General features: G+C 42.2%; 1 protein-coding gene across 2 annotated transcripts in view; it reads right to left on the bottom strand.

Moving 5' to 3' along the window:
• septin3 (septin 3) overlaps nt 1-19,377 on the bottom strand; it is a 61,585-nt gene extending 42,208 nt beyond the window's left edge. Inside the window, exons 1-2 of one of the 2 annotated variants that reach the window (XM_084564219.1) lie at nt 19,109-19,377; nt 14,752-14,898 (exon numbers count right to left, since the gene is read on the bottom strand). In XM_084564219.1, coding sequence (XP_084420345.1) covers nt 14,752-14,755 — 4 coding nt within the window. In that variant the 5' untranslated portion in view covers nt 14,756-14,898; nt 19,109-19,377. The remainder of the gene's footprint in view (nt 1-14,751; nt 14,899-19,108) is intronic. The other variant, XM_084564220.1, reaches the window with a different exon arrangement.
• Between the last annotated feature and the right edge of the window lie 3,311 nt (nt 19,378-22,688).

The following is a 22,688-nucleotide window of genomic DNA, read 5'->3' as shown; positions in this document are numbered from 1 at the left end:
TGGCATTGATGATTGCCGCTACTTCCACCATGAAAATCACCAGCACATCATGGGTGACCTTGTCCTTTAGCTGGAGGAACATTGAGTCCAAAATTCTCCTTGCCACCTTGCCAGTCCAATCATTCTTTCCGATGTTCCGTCACAATGGGATGCATGCAGAGGATTAGCGGTCCAAATGCAGCCCTTGCCTGAGAGGGCATCTTCAATTTTTTACAGGCACTGATTAATGGTCTGACTGGTGCACGTACCGAAGCCCCTCCTCTTACCTTAACTGAGAGGAAAGGCTAACTCAGGGTGCTTGTTTTGTAGCATCTTGTCCATGAAGCTGAGAAAGTGGCCTCTCATCTCAGGCTTTTTCTCAAAGTTCCGCTTGAGAGACATAAGTAGTGTTGCCAACTCCTCAGTAAGGAAAGTAACTATTGGCTGTCCTAAAAGTCGCTAGAAGTCGTTAAATGACGTCATCGGCACCAAGATTTCCACTGTCCTGAAGGCCATTGGAGAACAGACCTCGCAGCTACAGGCGGTCGCCGCCCGAGTGGGCGAAGCAGAGAAACGGATTGCCGATGTGGAGGCCGCGGCAACATCATCGGAGGCGAAGTTGGCATATCTCGAGAAGCAAATGCAGGGCATGCGGGAACACATAGATGATCTCAACAACCGAGGTCGCAGGTGCAACATATGTATAGTTGGCTTACCCGAAGGCTCAGAGGACTTGGATTCAGTGAAATTCTTCAAAAAGTGGATCCCCGAGTACCTCCAAATGGATACAAAGGCAGGGAGGCTGAAGCTGGATCGGGCACACCGGTCTTTAGCACTAAAACCCGGCGCCGGTCAATGTCCCAGGCCGCTGATAGTGAAGTTTCATAACTTCACGGACAAACAACGCGTGATGGAGGCAGCTCGTCAGCTCGGATCCCGCCGGTCTAACCAGGACGACCCCACACGTAAGGAACCCTTCTGGGGTAAGAGGGAGCACATAACTCCCATTCTGGCCTCCCTCCACTGGCTGCCTGTGCACTTTAGAGTTCTTTTTAAGATTCTTCTATTTGCTTTTAAATCTTTAAATGGTCTCGCTCCACCTTACCTCTTTGAGCTTCTTCATCCTTACACCTCTGCTCGGTGTCTCAGGTCAGCTGATCAGCTGCTCCTAGAGGTGCCAAGGTCTAAATGGAAGCTCAGAGGGGACAGAGCTTTCTCTGTTGCTGCGCCCAAATTGTGGAACGACCTACCACTCCATATCAGACAAGCCCCCTCCCTGTCCATTTTTAAAACTTGTCTTAAAACCCATTTTTATTCCTTGGCCTTTGACCCAGCATAAGACCCTGCTTTTTCTGCTTTTGTTTAGTGCTTTTATTGTTTTATTGTTTTATTGTTTTTAGTGTTTTATTGTTTTTAGTGTCTTAGTGTTTTTACTATTTTATTGTTTTTTAATAGTTTGCCTCACCAATGTACAGCACTTTGTTTCACCTGTGGTTGTTTTTAAAGTGCTTTATAAATAAAGTTGAGTTGAGTTGAGAAACCAGCATTTCCTTCTTTAATGATTACTCGGCTGAGATGGTCCAGAGACAAAAAGCTTTTGATGATATAAAGGCGCGGCTGAGGAAGATGAATATGAACTCTGCGTTACTGTACCCGGCTACTCTGAAGGTGACGGTGAACGGGACTCAGAGGAGATTTGACACCCCTAAGGAAGCCGCTTTGCTTCTACATACACTGGAACAGAGGTGTGAGGACACTGCTTCCCAGTAATATGTTTGTCAGTACGTTACTTTATGTCATCTGATTTCATTCATACATGTTACGTGAGTATGTCCTAATGGCTCCATATCTGCGCATATGTAAGCGCGTATGACGTTATATGTCTATGTCTATTGTCCACGCACCAAGTTATGACCACCGTGAGCTAACTTCAATTTTTATTTATTCTATGTGTGGGTGTCAGGGAAAAATAGGGTGCACCCTCATTCATTTATTATTGACAGATCAGTTTATTTTTATTTATTTATTTATTTTTTTAATGAGGCTTGTGCAGAGAGAGTGATGTGGAAGAAGTTTAAAATGCCCTGCAGGTTAGGTGGCAGGGACAGCCCCCATTGTATTCGTGCTTTTTTGTTTTTGTATAATAGTTCTTGTTTTGATTCGTTTTTCTCCCATCTCAGTGACTGTTTTCATTGTATTATGCAGTTTCAGATTAGTGCTCTTAGTGAGTTATGTATCTATATAGAGGGTCGACTTAAACGGTATGGCAAGTATTAAGCTGCACTTGTGTACATGGAATGTAAGAGGGGCCCATAGTCCTACTAAAAGAAGAAAAATACTCACCTTTCTGAAAAAAGAACACATTGATATTGCCCTTTTTCAAGAAACACATTTGGATGATGTAGAACACCTGAAATTACGACAGGGTGGAGTTGAGCAGGTATTTTTGTCCTGTTAAGAAATACAGGAGTGGTAATTCTTGCGAGAAAGAATCTTCCTTTTTCAGTGACAGAATGTGTTAAAGACAAACATGGAAGGCATTTTATAATCAGGGGGATCTTACTAGGTACGGTTGTTTCCATTCTGAATATCTATTACCCCCCTGCTCATCTGTTAGATTTTATAACTAAAGTATTCATAGATTTCTCTGAGATTCACTCAGATATTTCTATAGTATGTGGAGATCTTAACTGTATACTGAATCCTCTTATCGACAGGCTCCCCCACAAAACATTACCTCTTTGTTCACAAGCTAAGTCACTCAACTGTGAAGATTTAGGATTTGTTGATGTATGGAGGACAGTTCATCCTTCGGACAAAGAATACACTTTTTTTTCTGCACCCCATAGGTGTCATACTAGGACTGATTTTTTTTTTTTTACCTGGGCTCTCCTTACATCTAGTTTTATCTTGTGTAATAGGTAGTATTGTTATTTCAGACCATGCCAATGTGGCGCTGGATCTCTCTCTTAAGGGTATAGGAAACAGTAAAATACTGGAGACTGTTTTAAGGGACCATACCTTCGTATCCTATTTTAATACTGAGTTTAGATATTTTCTTTCTATTAACTCGCAGTCAACAGATGACTTTGCTCTCCTATGGGAAACTCTTAAGGTGTACACGAGAGGGATTTTTATTTCATTCTCAGCCAGCAGGCGGCGGCAGAAATTGAGGAAGCAAAATTTGTTAATGACTGAGCTTAAAACAAAAGAAAGGGCCTATGTTGATTCTCCAACTCCTGCTTTATTGTGAGAAATATCTGCAGACAGATCAACCTTAGATAACCTCCTTACTCAAGATGAGGAGACCAAACTTAAATTTACTAGACAAAGATTTTTACAAACATGGGAATAAACCCGGAAAATATTTGGCATACCTTACCAAAAAAAGATCAGAAGCACAAGCTATTGCAGCCATCTGTAATGCTCAGAATAATCGTATATATATATATATATATATATTGTTATTTCAGACCATGACACCTTCAGAGAATTTTATTGTAGACTGTATGCATCTGAACCATATGACGCACTTGAATTAATGAAAGATTTCTTTTCTCGGCTTAGTTTGCCTACTATATCAGCAGAACAACAAACCAGTCTTAATGCAAAAACATTAGGTGTGGCCAAATGAACTGTTTGGAACATTCTTAAAAAGAAAGAATACACCGGTGAGCTCAGCAACACCAAAAGACCCGGAAGACCATGGAAATCAACTGTGGTGGATGACCGAAGAATTCTTTCCCTGGTGAAGAAAACACCCTTCACAACAGTTGGCCAGATCAAGAACACTCTCCAGGAGGCAGGTGTATGTGTGTCAAAGTCAACAATCAAGAGAAGAATTCACCAGAGTGAATACAGAGGGTTCACCACAAGATGGAAACCATTGGTGAGCCTCAAAAACAGGAAGGCCAGATTAGACTTTGCCAAACAACATCTAAAAAAGCCTTCACAGTTCTGGAACAACATCCTATGGACAGATGAGACAAAGATCAACTTGTACCAGAGTGATGGGAAGAGAAGAGTATGGAGAAGAAAAGGAACTGCTCATGATCCAAAGCATACCACCTCATCAGTGAAGCATGGTGGTGATAGTGTCATGGCGTGGGCATGTATGGCTGCCAGTGGAACTGGTTCCCTTGTATTTATTGATGATGTGACTGCTGACAAAAGCAGCAGGATGAATTCTGAAGTGTTTCGGGCAATATTATCTGCTCATATTCAGCCAAACACTTCAGAACTCATTGGACAGCACTTCACAGTGCAGATGGACAATGACCCGAAGCATACTGCGAAAGCAACCAAAGAGATTTTTATGGCAAAGAAGTGGAATGTTATGCAATGGCCAAGTCAATCACCTGACCTGAATCCAATTGAGCATGCATTTCACTTGCTGAAGACAAAACTGAAGGGAAAATGCCCCAAGAACAAGCAGGAACTGAAGACAGTTGCAGTAGAGGCCTGGCAGAGCATCACCAGGGATGAAACCCAGCGTCTGGTGATGTCTATGCGTTCCAGACTTCAGGCTGTAATTGACTGCAAAGGATTTGCAACCAAGTATTAAAAAGTGAAAGTTTGATCTATGATTGCTAATTTGTCCCATTACTTTTGGTCCCTTAAAAAGTGGGAGGCACATATACAAACTGTTGTAATTCCTACACCGTTCACCTGATTTGGATGTAAATACCCTCAAATTAAAGCTGAAAGTCTGCAGTTAAAGCACATCTTGTTCGTTTCATTTCAAATCCATTGTGGTGGTGTATAGAGCCAAAAAGATTAGAATTGTGTTGATGTCCCAATATTTATGGACCTGACTGTATTACCTTGGTTAAAATGAATATTTTGCCTCGATTGTTGTATCCTGTTCAAATTATCCCGGTCATATTTTCAAATAGGGTGGTGAAAGACCTGTGAGTCTATTTTATAAAGCTATATATTCTACACCCCCTGTTGAGTTACAGAGGCTTAAAGGCACATGGGAAAAGGAACTAAACATCACAATTGATGATGAAGAGTGGAAGGATGTCTGCGGATATGCTAAATCAATTTCAGTCTGCAATCGTAACAAAGCAGTACAGTTAAAGATTATACACAGAATGCACATATCCCCCAACCACAGGCATCATTTCAATCCTACTCTTTCACCCATGTGCCTTAAATGTAAGACAGAAATTGGTACCCTAACTCATTGTTTCTGGTCATGCTTGAAACTGCAAATGTATTGGTCTAATGTGTTATCTGAAATAGAAAAGATATTGGGCTCAGAACTGGAGATGGACCCTGTGTCTCTCATGCTGGGCTTCCCAAGCCAACGCCTATTATCCAAACAGAATAAGAGGTTGTATTGTGTTCTTACTTATGCAGTGAGGAAGAATATTTTATTGCAGTGGATTAATGAAAAAGTACTAACTGTTAAAGGCTGGCACAGAGTGGTGTTGGATCTAGTACCACTGGAGTACCTTACATGTGTATTACATTCAAAAACAGACCTATACCACCTTCTATAAAGTGTGGGAACCCTATTTGCACTATGTAGAGCCTAGTGTCTCTAATATTATGCTGCAGGGGTTTTCTTGACTGCTCATCCTGCACATTATTACGGCAACCCCAAGTATTATATATATTATATGGATCTGAGCTGCAGTCTTGTTTTTGGTTTGTTTGTTTTGTTCTGTTTACTTGTTTGTTTGTTTTGCGTTTTATTTCTGTGAACCATATTATGTAACCATCGTTTTCTTGTGAAAGTGAAAAATTAATAAAAATATTGTTTAAAAAAAAAAAGACGTCACTGGCAAATTTGCATAATTTGCCATTTGGACGTAATTGTGATGGACGCTGTAGGAGAGGAGAATAACTGGAACTACAAATGAACATTCTTCGTTTGATTCTTGTTTTTGTTTTATTTTGCTGTTGAAATAGGCCATCACCTCTCTAAATAACTTTACAACTAATGCTTTGCCTAGGCACACATTACATAAATGAGTTTTGTCCTGTATTGTTAACCCTCCTTCTTTATCTGGGTTGGGACCGGCAAAGAGAGCCAAAAGAGGCAGAGTTACTTAGTTTTTTTTTTCTTCTTAAGTTTGGTTTAGTTTCTAACCTTATGCTCCACTTACGAGCCTACAACAAGTCACAGTAAAACATGATCATTTTTTGCCATAACTAGAACATTTTTAACTTTTTTTGTATAAACGGTTTGAACTTGACAACATTAACAATCTAAATGGATTATTTTTTATTATTTATTTTAGTGTGACAGTGAAGAAACATTAACATTTACATGATTAGCGGCAGTTTTGCGCCCACGTCATTTATTTGCAGTCTGGATATGGAGTGGTATGGGTCTCCTCTCTGCTTTGACTGTAGCTGGGACTGCTGCGCGGGGCTACTGTGAGACTGACCGCCTGTGAGTGCTTTGGGATGGGGCAGGAGCTCACGGCATCACTCGCTGCTGGTTGAGGACAGTAACGGCAAACCGATATGTGCTTTCACGTCAGAGTCTCCAAGACACCAGAAAAAGTCACTAGATTTGTCGCTAGTTACTTTTGCCAACACTGGACATAAGGCGTCTCAGTGCCAGCGGCACGTTGTCTGGGAACCATGGGCAATTTCTGTGCATAAGACAGGCTGTGACAGCCATTCACTTTTTTTGCGGACTTTATGCACTCTGAGAATGCCCTGTCCAAAGAGAAGCATAATGGGGGCTTGGGGGTCAATGTCTGGGATGAGGTGTGCCACTGAGGGGTTAGGAATCTCCTTTCTGTTGTTCGTGATGTCATTACATTCTATGAGGCTTGGTAATAGTATGCAAACAGTTCCACTTCATAGCTGCTGGCTCTTCTGCCTGCTGATTGTTTCACTCCAGCACATGTTCTCAGTGTGTATGGAATGCTTGGACTTTGGTCGTTGAACATGTCAAAGAACTGCAAGCAAACCAGTGACCTGTTGCTCTGTTCATCCAGGATTGCATACTGTTTCACTGCCTTTTCTCTGTGTCCAGCTGGATACACTTTGACATATCTTTGAGCAGGAGCGGTCTGTGAGCTCTCCTCCGCAAACTTAAGTGCATTTGTTGTTCACGTAAGGCTGCGGTGAAGCTTCCTCTTCCTCCCTGCCGTGCTCAGTAGCAGGGCTGGTCGCCTTTACATTCAGAACTCTGGACATTGATTTTGCATGCACTTTGCTATGTGGCATGATGAAGAACAACATTTAAACATTTAAATTATTCTCTCTATTTTGCGCTCTTCAATGGGCTTCTTTCCGAATGCCCGACACTTGAGTAGAGGGTGTGGCTTGTTAGGCAGCAGACATATTTTGTCTTCGTTGTTTGTTGGTGGCTTTGATCTATTTCGGTTTGTTATTTTGGAAAGCTGTTTCTATCATTTCAGCTGAGCCATACATTTGCTCAAGCCTGTCCCATGCCAGTCCTGCTTCTGGGTGGTGTATATGAATTGCCCTTATCTGTTCCACTGATCACAGTGTGGTATCGGCGCATTTTACACTTTTGGGCACACCTCCCAGAGCCTCTCGTTGGTGGTTTAATGTCTCACTTCTGAAAAACGAAGACTTTTGTGGTTTTCTCAAAGATAGGCTGAAAACCTTCATAGAGCTTAATACAGGTTCAGTTAATGACTCTAGATATCTATGGGATGCCATAAAAGGCTGTATTAGGGACTCTTCAATTTCATTTTCATCCCATCTGAATAAAAAGAGGCTTAACAAGATAACTGAGTTGGAAAATACCCTGTCCAGCCTTGAGACTCAACAACAGGCTACATTTTTTGAGACTTCGCGAATGAGAGTTGCAGTGACATGGACTGAACTAAACTCCTTGTTAAGACGCAGAGCGGAGTTTTTAATGCATAGAACCAGAAGAACATATAATTTCAATGGAGCCAGGCCGAGTAATCTTTTAGCGTTGAGGTTAAAAAATCAGAAGAAGTACTCAAATATCATGGCAATTAAAACACCCCTTGGTGTTTTAAGTGATCCTCGGCGTATCAATACAGAATTGAAAACTTTCTTCTCTAAATCTGAAATTTCATTTGATGTAAATATGTGCACAAATTTTCTTGAGGAACTCCATCTCCTCTCTTTGTCTGATGATGAATCCATGTCACTTAATGCCCCTATTTCCCTAGAAGAGCTAAAAAAGGCTCTTGTTAACATGAAGAAGGGTAAATCCCCAGGTTGGGATGGGATTCTACCAGAGTTATACGTTGCATTCTGGGATAAATTGGGACCACCACTGTTAAATATGATTAATACGGCTATTGACAAAGGTGCATTCTATCAAAGTGCAAACACAGCTATAATTATAGATGGATAGATGGATAGATCAGCTGATGACTCCGGCAAGACCAGAGGCGGAGGTTTGTGCATTTATGTCAACAAAGCTTGGTGTACGGACTCTGTTACTCTTGGAAGCCACTGCTCAGCTAACCTGGAGTTTCTCATGGTTAAGTGTAGACCTTTCTATCTGCCACGGGAATTCACATCCACCATCATCACTGCTGCTTATATTCCACCGGATGCTAATGCTAAGCTCGCAATGAACGAACTTTATGCGGCCATTAGTAAACAACAGACTGATCACCCGGAGGCTGCTTTTATTGTTGCGGGTGATTTTAATCACTCAAACTTAAAGACTGTACTCCCCAAATTCCACCAGCATGTTTCCTGCCACACCAGAGGAAACAAGACTTTGGACCATGTTTACACAAACATGGCTGCCGCTTACACCGCGACCCCCCTCCCCCACATCGGACAGTCAGACCACCTTTCTTTGTTCCTCACCCCCAAATATTCACCCCTCATCAACCGTGTCAGGCCATCAGTGAGGACCATCAAGGTGTGGCCAGCAGAGACAGACTCTGTACTCCAGGACAGGTTTCAACACACGGACTGGAGTACGTTTGCTTCTCAGGCCACCTGTGGCTCACACTTGGACATTGAAACTACGCCTCCTCTGTTATGGACTACATCACCACCATCATCGATGACGTCACGACAGAGAAGCAGATCACCACGTACCCCAACCAGAAGCCATGGATGAACAAGGAGGTGCGGCTCCTGCTGAAGGCCCGTAACACTGCCTTCAGATCAGGGGATGCACAGGCCTACAGCACATCCAAGGCAAACCTGAGGAGGGGCATCAAGAAGGCCAAGCACTGCTACAAGCTGAGGATAGAGGGTCACTTTTCCAACTCTGACCCCCGACGCATGTGGCAAGGCATCCAGGCCATCACAGACTACAAGCCCAGCAACCCCACCCCCACAGCCACGGACATCTCCTTCCTGAACGAGCTAAACAACTTCTACGCTCGCTTTGAGAGGGACAACGGAGACGCCGCCACCAAGACAACACTACCTGCAGACCACCAGCCCCTCTCACTCTCCCCCACTGATGTCCACACGGCACTGAGCAGAATCAAAGCACGCAAGGCTGCTGGACCAGACGGCATCCCAGGACGTGTGCTCAGAGCATGTGCGGAGCAGCTCACAGGGATCTTCACGGACATTTTCAACCTGTCCCTCGCCCAAGCAGCTGTGCCAACATGTTTTAAAGCGACATCCATCGTGCCAGTGCCAAAACACTCCAAGCCGACGTGCCTCAACGACTACCGCCCTGTAGCACTCACACCCATCATTATGAAGTGCTTCGAGCGACTGGTCCTGGCGCACCTGAAGGACTCCCTCCCTCCCACACTGGACCCACACCAGTTCGCCTACCGTAGCAACAGGAGCATAGATGATGCAGTCTCCACAGCACTGCACTCTGTGCTCTCACACCTGGACAATAACCACACCTATGCACGATTGCTGTTTGTTGACTTCAGCTCAGCATTCAACACTGTCATCCCCTCCAAGTTAATCACCAAACTTGGAGCCCTGGGCACCAACACCGCCCTCTGCAACTGGATCATGGACTTTCTGACCAACAGACCACAACACGTGAGGTCAGGCCACATCTGCTCCACCACTGTCACACTCAACACCGGTGTGCCACAAGGCTGTGTGCTGAGCCCCTTTCTGTACTCCCTCTTCACCCACGACTGCAGACCTGTGCATGGATCCAACTCCATCATCAAGTTCGCAGACGACACCACCGTGATTGGTCTCATCACTAACAACGACGAGACAGCCTACAGAGAAGAGGTACAGCACCTGGCCACATGGTGCGCCGACAATAACCTGCTCCTTAAGACCAAGGAGCTCATTGTGGACTTCAGGAAGGAGAGAAGAAGCACGCATGACCCCATTCACATGAACGGAATGGCCGTCGAACGTGTCTCCAGCTTCAAGTTCCTGGGGACCCACATCTCAGAGGACCTGTCCTGGACCCTCCGACACCTCCAGCCTGGTCAAGAAAGCTCACCAGCGCCTCTTCTTCCTGAGGACACTGAAGAAGAACCATCTGTCTTCAGCCATCCTGGTGAACTTCTACCACTGCGTGATTGAGAGCATCCTAACCAACTGTGTCACAGTCTGGTATGGAAGCTGCTCTGCTGCGGAGCGCAAACACCTGCAGCGCGTAGTGAAAACTACCCAGCGCATCACAGGAACTCCACTCCCTGCCATTGAGGACGTCCAGAAGAGGCGCTGTCTGCGTCGTGCCCGCAGCATTCTGAAGGACTCCTCCCACCCGGCACATGGACTATTTTCCCTCCTGCCCTCAGGCAGGCGTTTCAGAAGCCTCCGGACAAGGACCAGCAGACTGAGGAATAGCTTTTTCCCCAGAGCTGTGACCTTACTGAACTCGAACCCCCGCTGACCCCTGCTGACCCCCACACACCAATTCACACCCCTTAACTCATCATTCAATCACTGACCAAAGACTTTTACACCATCACCACTGCACTATTGGACTACTCTGCACATGCTCACTTTATACAATCTGTTTGCACAGTACTATGTACCGAATATTGCACTAGTCTAGTAACTTAGATAGCCACTGCTATTATTTATTTTTGCACTGTAAGTTGCTCACGTCATCTGTTTTTGTATCGCCTAATTTATCATCTGCCATCTCCTCTATTGTAAATTATGTTATGCTAGTTCCTGTTTACAGTCTTCTCACACTTAACGAACAAATCCATCTGTATAATGTGTTCATACCTCACTCAATCGTTATGTATATCTTGCTCATTAACCTGTATATATGGTCTCACCTGTACATAGGTTCTGATCTGTAAATATTGTCCATATGCTGTAAAACACAACCTGTACCATACTTATTTACCATAATATTTATGCCACATGCACTTACTGCCTATTGCACTTCTGGTTAGATGCTAAACTGCATTTCGTTGCTCTGTACATGTACATGTGTAATGACAATAAAGTTGAATCTAATCTAATCTAATCTAATTACTTCCAAAACCAAACAAGGATGCGACTCAATGTGGCAGTTACAGACCTCTCTCCCTTCTGAATGGTGATGTCAAATTGTATGCCAATGTACTTGCAACCCGATTGGAAATGCATCTTAACAAATTAATACATGATGATCAAGCTGGTTTTATTAAAACTCATCTAGAATCTGATAATGTGCGTCGCTTGCTGCACATTATACATGCTGCAGATAGCATGTATAATAGACTCTCCCTGTTCAATTCTATCACTGGATGCTGAGAAAGCGCTTGATAGGTTGGAATGGGAATACCTCTGGACTGTTTTGGCTAAATTTGGGCTAGGGATGAAATTCATTGATATGATTAAAATCCTATATGCCAATCCCTCTGCAGTGGTTTGTACAAGTAATTTGTGCTCTACCCAGTTTTCTGTATTTAGGGGAACCCGCCAAAGATGCCCTCTTTCACCTCTATTATTTGTTTTGTCCCTTGAACCATTAGCCCAGAAAATCAGACAACATCCATCAGTGACCCCAAATACTTTTTGTAATACACATCATCGGATTTCATTATATGCTGATGATGTTCTTCTTTACATAGGTGAGGCTGCTTCTTCTATACCACATCTTCTATCTACTTTTGAGTCGTTTAGTTCTCTATCCGGATACAAAATAAACTGGAATAAGTCAGCGTTGATGCACTTAAACTCAGCTGCATGTCAGGTTTCCTTGCCCTCCTGTATACCAATTGTTAAGAGTTTTAAATATCTGGGTGTTGATATTTTTCCTTCTACCTCAGTCATTGGGCTAAAAAATTTTCAAGATATTTACAGAAGGATAGAGAGAGATCTTGACAGCTGGACGAAACTTCCATTATCATTACAAGCTTGTATATCAACAGTAAAAATGGATGTTCTACCTTGGGTAAACTTTTATTCTTCTATGATACCTCTTGCCCCTCCTATTGGCTACTGGGAGAAATTGCACAAATTGATTTCTAAGTTTATATGGAAAGGAAAGAGGCCTTGCTTAAAACTTTTAACTCTCCAGCGAGATAGGTCCCAGGGAGGACTTGCCTTGCCAAATTTCAAGATGTATTTTTGGTCATTTGCACTGCGTCCTCTTTCCATATGGTTTAATCCTAGCTCCTCTGTGACTTGGAGATCGATTGAGGAGAACCTTTCCCTCCCTCATAGACTACAGGACCTAGTATATTCCAGTATCCCACTGAAAAAGGCCAAATTACACTTAGCCCCTGTAATTTCTTCTCTTTTTCTTCTACCTTCAGTTAAGATCAGCTATGCAGGCTTATGGTGTTCCATGGGGCTCAGTGCTCCCTACACATCCTCTTCATAAATTATTATTTTCAACTCGATCAACGTGGGGAGTGGTCTCTAAACTTTACAGATTCATTTCTGACCCTCACAAGTCACTGCCAGTGGAAGCTACATGGCATAGGGATCTTTCTGTAGTAAATGAAGACATTTGTTGGGACAAAATATGGAAAAACTTGAGTGACACATCTAAGAATCCAGACCATATGCTAATACACTTCAAATTTGTCCATAGGATGTATCTCACACACCTAGAAAGCGACATTCTATAAAAATAATTTAATCTCCCAATTGTGATTTATGTTCATTAGGTGTCCTGGGATCCTTTATCCATATGTACTGGGAATGCCCAGGGGTGGCCGAATTCTGGGAAGTTTCTGTTTGTTCATGGGGTGTGGGTGTTGAAAACTGAAAATTCTATGTTTGATTGCTGTATTTTGTCTTTATTTCAATAAAGAATTGATCACAAAAAAAAAAGAAAGGAACGTTTCCATACTTTAATTACTTAAAGTCATTAAGTAAGCCTGTAGCCACAAGCTCACGGTGGGCTAAATATCTTACAAAGTCATTTAAGTGCAAATTGCCATTTTCAGAGCTTGGAGGTTTTGCAGGGCATGCCGGAGAAGGATGAGTATTGAGATTTTGTGGTCGGAAGTGATGTACAGGTGAAGTGATGCACAGGAGTAACATGCTCTCCACTGAATTTGATGTGTGGTGGAAGACAATCATCGGATGTCCTGGTGAGTGGTACATGCACAACCTCTTTGGCATGGATGAGAGGCTGCTATGAGGTGAGACGATGTGGAGCAGTATTGTTCTGATGTGGGTAGAAAGGTCTGCCTTCAGGCTTTAGGTTTGGTTTCTGTGCTTAATCATGGTCATAGAACTTTCCAACTTAGCTTGTTGTAGCCTCAAACTCTTTAATAACACAAGCACAGTCCCGTGCGAATTTATAATATTTTAGATTCTAAAATATTATAAATAGTGCCAGGTCGTTCGTAATTCAATAGTCTCATCATGTTTTATTTTTAAAAATGTATCTTGATTATCAATTGGAATTCGCAAAGTAACTAAAGCTGTCAAAAAGTGTAAAATGTCCTCTGACATGCAGTGGAATGAAGCGGAAATTAGCAGAGACATAAATATGCATAGTAAAGAGAGTAAAACACGGAGTTTGCTTATCCCGAGCGAACGCGCCACATGAAACACAGATGTAAGGGGGTCGATTCGAAATCACATGACATCCCCAGGTAAAACTAGTCCTGTGCTAATAGGGCTTTGATTGCATTATTAGTTTTTGAAACTGTTTGGATCTTGGAACATAGTGGGTAATCTCTGCATTAGTAGAAAATCAGACTTGGCCACTTTTTGAGGTCCATTCGGATGCAGGATCTGTCGTGTCTTCTCCACTCACATTGGAAAGGTCAGGAGAGGAAGAAGAGGAAGCAGAATGATCTGACTCCACCACGAAGTCCTCATGAGACTCTTCTTCTGATGATGTTTCACCCCCCCCCCCACACCCAAACCCACACACACCCACACACACACACCCACACACACACACACACACACACCCATACACACCCCCACACGCACACACACCTTAAAATAGCCTTAAGTACAAAAACTAATGAAATAAACATTTTATGCATAGGCCCTATAATGGGGAAATGGCTGTTTTAGTGTTGAACACTAAAAATGACAAACTTGACTGTTTTTCTCCTTTGCTTCTCTTTCTGTGTTAAAATCCTCAAAATGATTGAATTTTTGATAGTTTTGTAAAGTGCTGAAAAAAAGCAGAAAGCCGAAAAAAATATTAATACTTTTTATAGCAGTTTTTTGGAAGTGGAGATTTTTGTCCTTAATGACTCAAGTGTTCTGTTGACCTATTAGGTTTTTTTGTTTTGTTTTTTGAATTTGAAACTTTGTGTAGAGAGAGACTTTGTTACAAAACAATCGTGCCACATGCACTAACACAGCCAAAATGATGGCCAGATGAAGAGGAAAAGTTTGCCCAAATGGACAAAAATGTCGTTAATGATGCATGAGGGGAAATACATTATTTTGCCAAAAGTATTCACTTACCCATTCAAATAACTGAGGTGTTCCAATCACTTCCACGGCCACAGGTGTATACCTGGGCATGCAGACTGCTTCTCAAACGTTTGGAAAAGAATGGGTCACTCTCAGAAGCTCAGTGAATTCCAGCATGGTACTGTGATAGGATGCCACCTGTGCAACAAGTCCAGTCGTGAAATTTTCTCACTACTAAATATTCCACAGTCAACTGTCAGTGGTATTATAACAAAGGGGAAGCAATTGGGAACGACAGCAACTCAGCCATGAAGTGGCAGGCCATGAAGCCATGAAGTGGCAGGCCACCTGTGACAGAGTGGGTCAGTGGATGCTGAGGCGCATAGTGAGCAGAGGTCACCAACTTTCTGCATAGTCAGTTGCCACAGACCTCCAAACTTCATGTGACCTTCAGATTAGCTCAAGAACAGTGTGTAGAGAGCTTCATGGAATGGGTTTCCATGGCAGAGGCAGCTGCATGCAAGCTATACATCACCAAGTGCAATGAAAAGTGTCGGATGCAGTGGTGTAAAGCACGCCCCTACTGAACTCTAGAGCAGTGGAGACGCGTTCTCTGGAGTGACGAATCACGCTTCTCCATCTGGCAATCTGATGGATGAATCTGGGTTTGGCGGTTGCCAGGAGAATGGTACTTGTCTGACTGCATTGGGCCAAGTGTGAAGTTGGAGGGGGGATTATGGTGTGGGGTTGTTTTTGCAGGAGTTGGGCTTGGCCACTTAGCTCCAGTGAAAGGATCTCTGAATGCTTCAGCATACCAAGAGATTTTGGACAATTCCATGCTCCCAACTTTGTGGGAACAGTTTGGGGATGGCCCCTTCCTGTTCCAACATGACTGCACACCAGTGCACAAAGCAAGGTCCATAAAGACATGGATGAGCGAATCTGGTGTCGAAGAACTTGACTGGCCTGCACAGAGTCCTGACCTCAACACCTTTGGGACGAATTAGAGCAAAGACTGTGAGCCAGGCCTTCTCATCCAACATCAGTGTCTGACCTTACAAATGCGCTTCTGGAAGAACGGTCAAAAATTCCCATAAACACACTCCTAAACCTTGTGGAAAGCCTACCCAGAAAAGTTGAAGCTGAAGGGTGGGCCGACATCATATTAAACCCTATTAAGAATGGAATGTCACTTAAGTTCATATGCATGTAAAAAATACTTTTGGCAATATAGTGTACATATGAAACATCAGTGTAAACACATTACACTTATGACACACTATTTATTATTGTACTCCTTTCATCCTGCAACTTTAACTTCATCTTTTTTATGAACTTTACATATTTGTAACAAAACACCTGTTGATTCAACAGTGTTTTAATTTTTTAGGCTTGTTTCTTCTAAAATAGGATGTTTCTGTTATTTTGACAACTGTTTTGTTGCAGTTGCTCCTATAAAGTGACAGTGACAAGGAGATAGAGTAAAATACAAATAGAATAAAATAATAACAATATAAATATATAAAAACAAGTAAAACAAGTATTTACAATTTGCAGAGGATGGTTACATTAAATTACAAAGAGCAAGACTGTTATATTAGAATGTATGAGTTTTCATTAGTGTACTTAATGCTTTGGCAAGAGGGTCACTGGATTACAGTAACTGATGTTTTACCCTAAAAATGCAAATGAGAAGTTCTTGACATTCTGACTAGAGATACGTACTTATTATACAGCAATGCATTTACAAACCCATCTATTAATGTGTATATAAATGTGAAGTCAAATGTAAAATATCTCCATAAACTATAAATACAGTTGAAACCAGATGTTTACATACACTGTGTTAAAAGATACATAAACCTTTTTTCCTCACTGTCTGAAGTTAAATCAGATTAAACCTCTCCTGTTTTAGTTTAGTTAGGATTACCAAAATTATTTCTATTTGCTACATGCCACAATAATGACAGAGAAAATTTGTTAGAGATTTTTTTATTACTTTCTTCAAAGTCAGAAGTTTACATACATTTCCTTAGTATTTGGTAGCATTGCCTTTAAACTGTATGACTTGGATCAAACGTTTTGGGTATCCTTCCACAAGCTTCTCGCAATAGTCTGCTGGAATTCTGGTCCATTCCTCCTGACAGTACTTGTGTAACTGAGTCAGGGTTGTAGGCCTCCTCGCGCGCACACGTCTTTTCAGATCTGCCCACAAATTTTCTATGGGATTGAGATCGGGGCTTTGTGATGGCCACTCCAAAACATTGATTTTGTTGTCCTTAAGCCACTTTGTGACTACTTTGGCAGTATGCTTAGGGTCATTGTCCATTTGGAAGACCCATTTGCGCCCAAGCTTTAACTTCCTGGCTGATGTCTTGAGATGTTGCTTCAATATTTCCACATAATGTTCTTTGGCTGGACATTCCCATGGTGTCTATACTTGCGTATAATTGTTTGAACAGATGAGCGTGACACTTTCAAGCATCTGGAAATTGTACCCAAGGATGAACCAGTCTTATGGAGCTCCACAATTCTCTTCCTGATATCTTGGCTGATTTCTTTTGATTTTCCCATAATGTCAAACAAGGAAGCAGTGTGTTTGAGGTGTAGCCTTAAAATACATCCACAGGTGGGCCTCCAATTAACTCAGATGTTGTCTGTTAACCTATCAGAAGCTTCTTAAGCCATGACATCATCATCAGGGCTTTTCTTCATTGTTTAAAGACATAGTAATCTTTGTGTATGTAAACTTCTGACTTTGAAGAAAGTAATAAAAAATTCTCTAAGAAATTCTCTCTCTCATTATTGTGGCATTTAGCAAAAAGAAATAATTTTAGTAATCCTAACTGACCTAAAACAGGAGAGGTTTAGTCTGATTTAACTTCAGACAGTGAGGAAAAAATGTTTATGTGTCTTTTAACACAGTGTATGGAAACATCTGGTTTCAACTGTATGTTTTATGAAGGTAGAGTAAGAACCTGGAAATTGTACTTTAGTAAATGCAACATGATCTATTACAGTGCAGAATTAAAGCATTAAATACAGACAACGTGGCTTTTGTTAATATTAATAGGATAATATTATTTATACTAATTTTATACATAGCTTGTTGAGGTGGAGCTAGTTTTAACTACTTTAAATTTTGAATTTAAAATCTTATCTGTGAAGTAACAAATAACTACTGTATGTCTGTCAAATGAATGCAGTGGACAATACAATATCGACCTTTTTCCCTGAATACATCTACAGCTGGAAATACACAGTTGTTACTAATATAAATAATAATGGCTGGATTTTATCATGAACGCTGTGAGAAGTCAAAGTGACAGCTGGGAAAATTAGTGTTTCCTTTGAAATGTGGTAAAGCATAAGTAAAAATTAAGAATCAGTTAAACAAAGCTTTTTGATGATCAGGACGCTGCAAGAGTCACAAAAGCTGGGACATAAAATTTTAGAATTTTTGGTCTAAACTAACTTGCGTGTGAACAGATCAGCGGCAACTACACAAACTCTGTCCACTGGTGAAATGCAAAAGCCAGCTTCACAAAAACTGCTCAGTGGACAGTTTCCCCTTGTTGGGCCTGCCTCTAAAATGGATTCAAACTAAGCCATGAGACAAATCAGCTCTGTAGTTGGGGCATATACGTGACATTTACGTACGGCGATCAACCACAACATTAAAACCACTGACAGGAGAAGTAAATAACATTGACCATCTTGTGACGATACAATCTTCGGCTGGGAAACCTTTGGACCTGGCATTCATGTGGATGTTACTTAGACATGTACCACCCACCTAGACCAGACCAGGCACCCCCAACCCATAGCAATGACACTCCTTGATGGCAGCAGCCATCCCCAGCAGGATGCAGCTCCAGGTTTAGGAACAACTCAAAAACACGAAAAACAGCACAAGGTGTTGACCTGGCTTCCAAATTCCCCAGATCTCAAACTGCATCTGTGGGATGCACTGGAACACTCTTGATCCACAGAGGCCCCTCCTCTCAACCCATAGGACCCAAAGGCCCACTGTTGCCAGACACCACAGGATACCCTCAGAAGGCCCATTCTCTGATGAGTCAGAACTGTTCTGGAGGTACAAGGCTTATACAATATTAGGCAGGTGGTCATAACGTTATGCCTGATCTGTGTACAGTATGCTTCTTGTGCCAAAAGGAGATATTCTGTATGTCTAATATTATGTAGGTATCCCTTGTGTCACAAGCCAAACAGGTCTCATAGTGTGATTATAATCTTCAAGAAGAAAATGTAGACTTGTTATTTGTACTTTTCAAATGTCTGTTCTGTGATACTGCTTCATAAATACTGTTTAACATCTGTTAAACAAACAGGAGCTACACCATTTTGTCTGGATACTACAGGAAAAAACTTTCAGGACAGTACTCACACTTTATCTCTGAGCTGGTCTCCTTTTATCCCTCCTTTGCTTCTCTTTCTGCATGTTTTCGTCGTGTTTGTTTGACTCTGTGGAAAGCTGCTCTGGCAAGTCTCCCTGGACTATTCACTTTGACAGAGTCAACGCTTTAACGTCTCTCTTCAGCTCATCTGTTACTCTCCTGATAAGGAGTGCTCTCTTTAGTCCCTCTGCTATCCTCTTTGACCACTCCTTCACCTCAGTTCCCACCCCCTTTAGATAGAAAACAGTTCAACTCATACCCATAAATAAAAACAAGAGATTAAAAGCACCTGTCATCTATTAATTGATGGATTTGTTTTGACTTTGGTTTGGATATGTTTGTACTTACCCACATACACTGAACCCGGGTAGTACATGGTGACATAGTAGGGGTCCTCTGATCCCTCTGTGATAAATGCTCTGTCTGCTGCAGAGTAATTGAGTTGGTTTGGTAGAAGTGAAGCTGTTGTTTTCTCCTCTGGTCTCTGGTTTACTGTGTTCTGCAACTGTGATGGCAGGTCAGAGACCCCCTTTGAACTGATGCCAGAGCTGTTTGTGTTGAATGGGTGCTGTTCCACACACGGGGGCCGGCTTGCAATGCATTTCGCTGAGGGACATTCTAGTAGCTTTGTTGTTCCCCCGGGGAGGTCAGGTGGTGCTAAAAAATCTGTCTGATTTAGCCTTGCGTCACTGACATTCACCTCTTTGTGGCTTATATTTGGCCCAGGAGACTGTTTCTGATCCGAGTGATGTTTGTGTGGTCGAAGGTCGGGCTTTGAAAAAGCTTGGCTTTGTAAAGTGGCGGGATAAGAGTCCTCCTGTGTCTGAGGTGCCAAAAGACATGTCTTAAATTGATTTAATATGTGTGTGCACTGGGAAGCCTCCATCTCTGTGTCTTTCAACTGGCAGCTGTGATCCTCTGATACACAGTCAGGCTGACTTGCTGCGCTCTTTAGGTGCATCTGGGCAGTTTGACTCTGGGCCTTTGATAAAAGTCTGTATTTCTGAGAGGACCTTATGTTTTGTGATGCCCCGGTTTGTTGAAATATTTTAGATGAGTTTCCTGCAACAGTCTGTAAATATTTTTCTTCCTGTTTTTTTCTGGGATTAGAAACTGATAGAAATATTGTATCCATTCTTGTTTTGTCATGCAAGATGAATTGTCTCCTCCTTGTTTTGATATTTGGTGAGACACTTGACTGATCCAAAAGAGTCTCTGGGGGAAGTGCAAGTCTTGGAGTCACTGTGCTTTTCTCAGAATAGATTTGATGATATGACCTCTGATTAGAGGTAAAGTCTGAGGTCTGTGTGTGACTGATCTTCTGAAGGTAATCTGGGCATTTTCTTTGTAGGCATGACTGAGTAGCCAGTCCATCAAACACCAACTTTCTGTGAACAATCTCAGCACGATTTATCCCTTCAGAAATAGATGTTTGTTTACCTGTGACTTTGCATGGTTGAAACTCCTGTAGCTTTTTGATGGTTGACTTTGCCTTAGGGTATGTAAAAATGTCCGTATTTGTGGGAAGAGTCTTCAGTGTGTCTTTTGCGATATCTTCTTTTTTATTTGTTTCAAGTTTGTTTTGATGGAAGCAGGTGGATGAGGCTGGTAGTCTTGAGGATGTGGGATGCCAAGACTCTCTGCTTGTCAAGGGACAAACCCTTCTCAACTCAGGCTGGGTAAAATCCAGTACGGCTCCTTGGTCAAGATTGTCGTGCTTTGTCTCATTTGAAGGTTCAACTTTAGTATTAGAGATGGTAATGGATCTAGCTCGTCTTTCTTTAGCAACAGGAGACGGCTGCTTTTCTCCTTGGCTATCTGAACTTATCCCCTGGCACGTGGATGTAGGAGATGGACTCAGTCTGGGTGTTGGGACGATTAGAGTCGGAGATACCCTTAGCATCGATTCTGCCTGCTGGAGTAACGGAGAAGGATCACTCAACTGAGAGATAGGAAGATAAAGAGAATCACGTGGCTTTGGTATGAGATTAGAGGGTAGAGCAGGAGAGGAATTTGGCTTTGGAGCAGGAAAAATAGAGATGCTGGGTTTTGCAGAGAGCGATTGAAAGGAGAATGTTTTGGATCTTGGGAGGGTTGAAGCTCTTTTTCCATGATTTGTCTGTGAAGACTGACATGATTTACCCCACAAGAGCTGACTGGATGTCTTGGAAGAATAAAGTGAATCAAACGATCTGTGAAAAAGAAAAAAAAGAAAACTATAGTACAGTAATTACTAGATTGTGTTGCACAGAAAACTGAGCTAGAAAACAAGGCGCACATAAATGTACCTGTCAGTTGATGATGGCTTTGTGTTGTGTTTGTCAAAGACTAGTCCCTTCTCATCAAATGATGGGATTTGAATTGCTTTCTTCTTGATGACAGGAGACGAGAGAGAAAAAGGCGGTGACAAACAGCCTTTTTGGTGCTGCTTTGTTTGTCTGCAGGAAGCAGATACTTGTGGGATCAGAGGTGGCAGACCGTCAGAAACACTCATTCTGTTTCAAGCAAGATGTGAGGAAGAGGATGAAAAGGAAGAGTAATTAAACAGAGGAAAGAGGAGAAATTAGGGATCATCAGGTTGTTAGATTTCAATGTGCATTTATTTTAAGAATGGTGCATATTCAGAACCCTATACTAAAATCAGCTTAAAGATCTGCATTCAAATTCATATTTAAAAGTATAGAACACATAAATACAATATAGATATCAACTTATGTAAGAATGCAACGCTAAGTTACTGCACTGCACACTAACACTGGAGTCTGAAACAATGTGTCTAGTAGGCATTGACACCTTGAATTCCTCTACAGAAACAAATCCTCACAATGGCAAAAGCAAACTCTTTAAGTTACGTTTGAGGAAAAACAGACCAACCTGATATGCTCTGTCTCTGTTGCCGACACACTGGGTGGGTAAATGAGACAAAGAGCAAGAGATGGGGAGCAGAGCAGTAGGAAGTAGTGGGCACACAAGTGGCATTCTCTCCATTCCTTGACACTGAGGCTTCACTGTTTCACTCCCACTCTGGTGTCTCATTTGACTTGGTTCATGGGACACTGTGAAGTCTGGATGTGGTCTGTCTGATTACAGAGCAGATCAGTGCTCATATCATTTGCTTCAGCAAGGTAGGATGCAGCCTGACACAAGCACGCACACAAAAACGGTTTAGGAACAACTCAAAAGACATCCCCTCAACCCATAGGACCAAAAGGCCCCCAATAGCAACATTCTGTTGCCAGACTCCACAGGACACCCCAGGAAGGCCCATGATCATTCTCTGATGAGTCACAACTGTTTTGGAGGCACAAGGGAGACCTACACAATATTAGGAAGGTGGTCATATTGTTATGCCTGATCGGTGTGTAGTGCTGTATAAAGTAGGATATTGTAAAATGGAAATACACCAATTCAAACTTGAGTAGACTGAATGTGCCGAGTTATTTTCCACCACTGGTTTTGAAACACACCACATAATTGGACTATTACTTTACTCTATCAGGCCTATTTAATTACATATTCATTATAGCAACCAATGAACGATCAAATCCAAAGAAAGGTAGATGAACAGTT

The sequence above is a fragment of the Chelon labrosus genome, assembly GCF_963514085.1.
Source record: "Chelon labrosus genome assembly, chromosome: 2".
Taxonomy (NCBI): Eukaryota; Metazoa; Chordata; class Actinopteri; order Mugiliformes; family Mugilidae; genus Chelon; species Chelon labrosus.
This window is presented reverse-complemented; position numbering and strand designations above follow the sequence as displayed.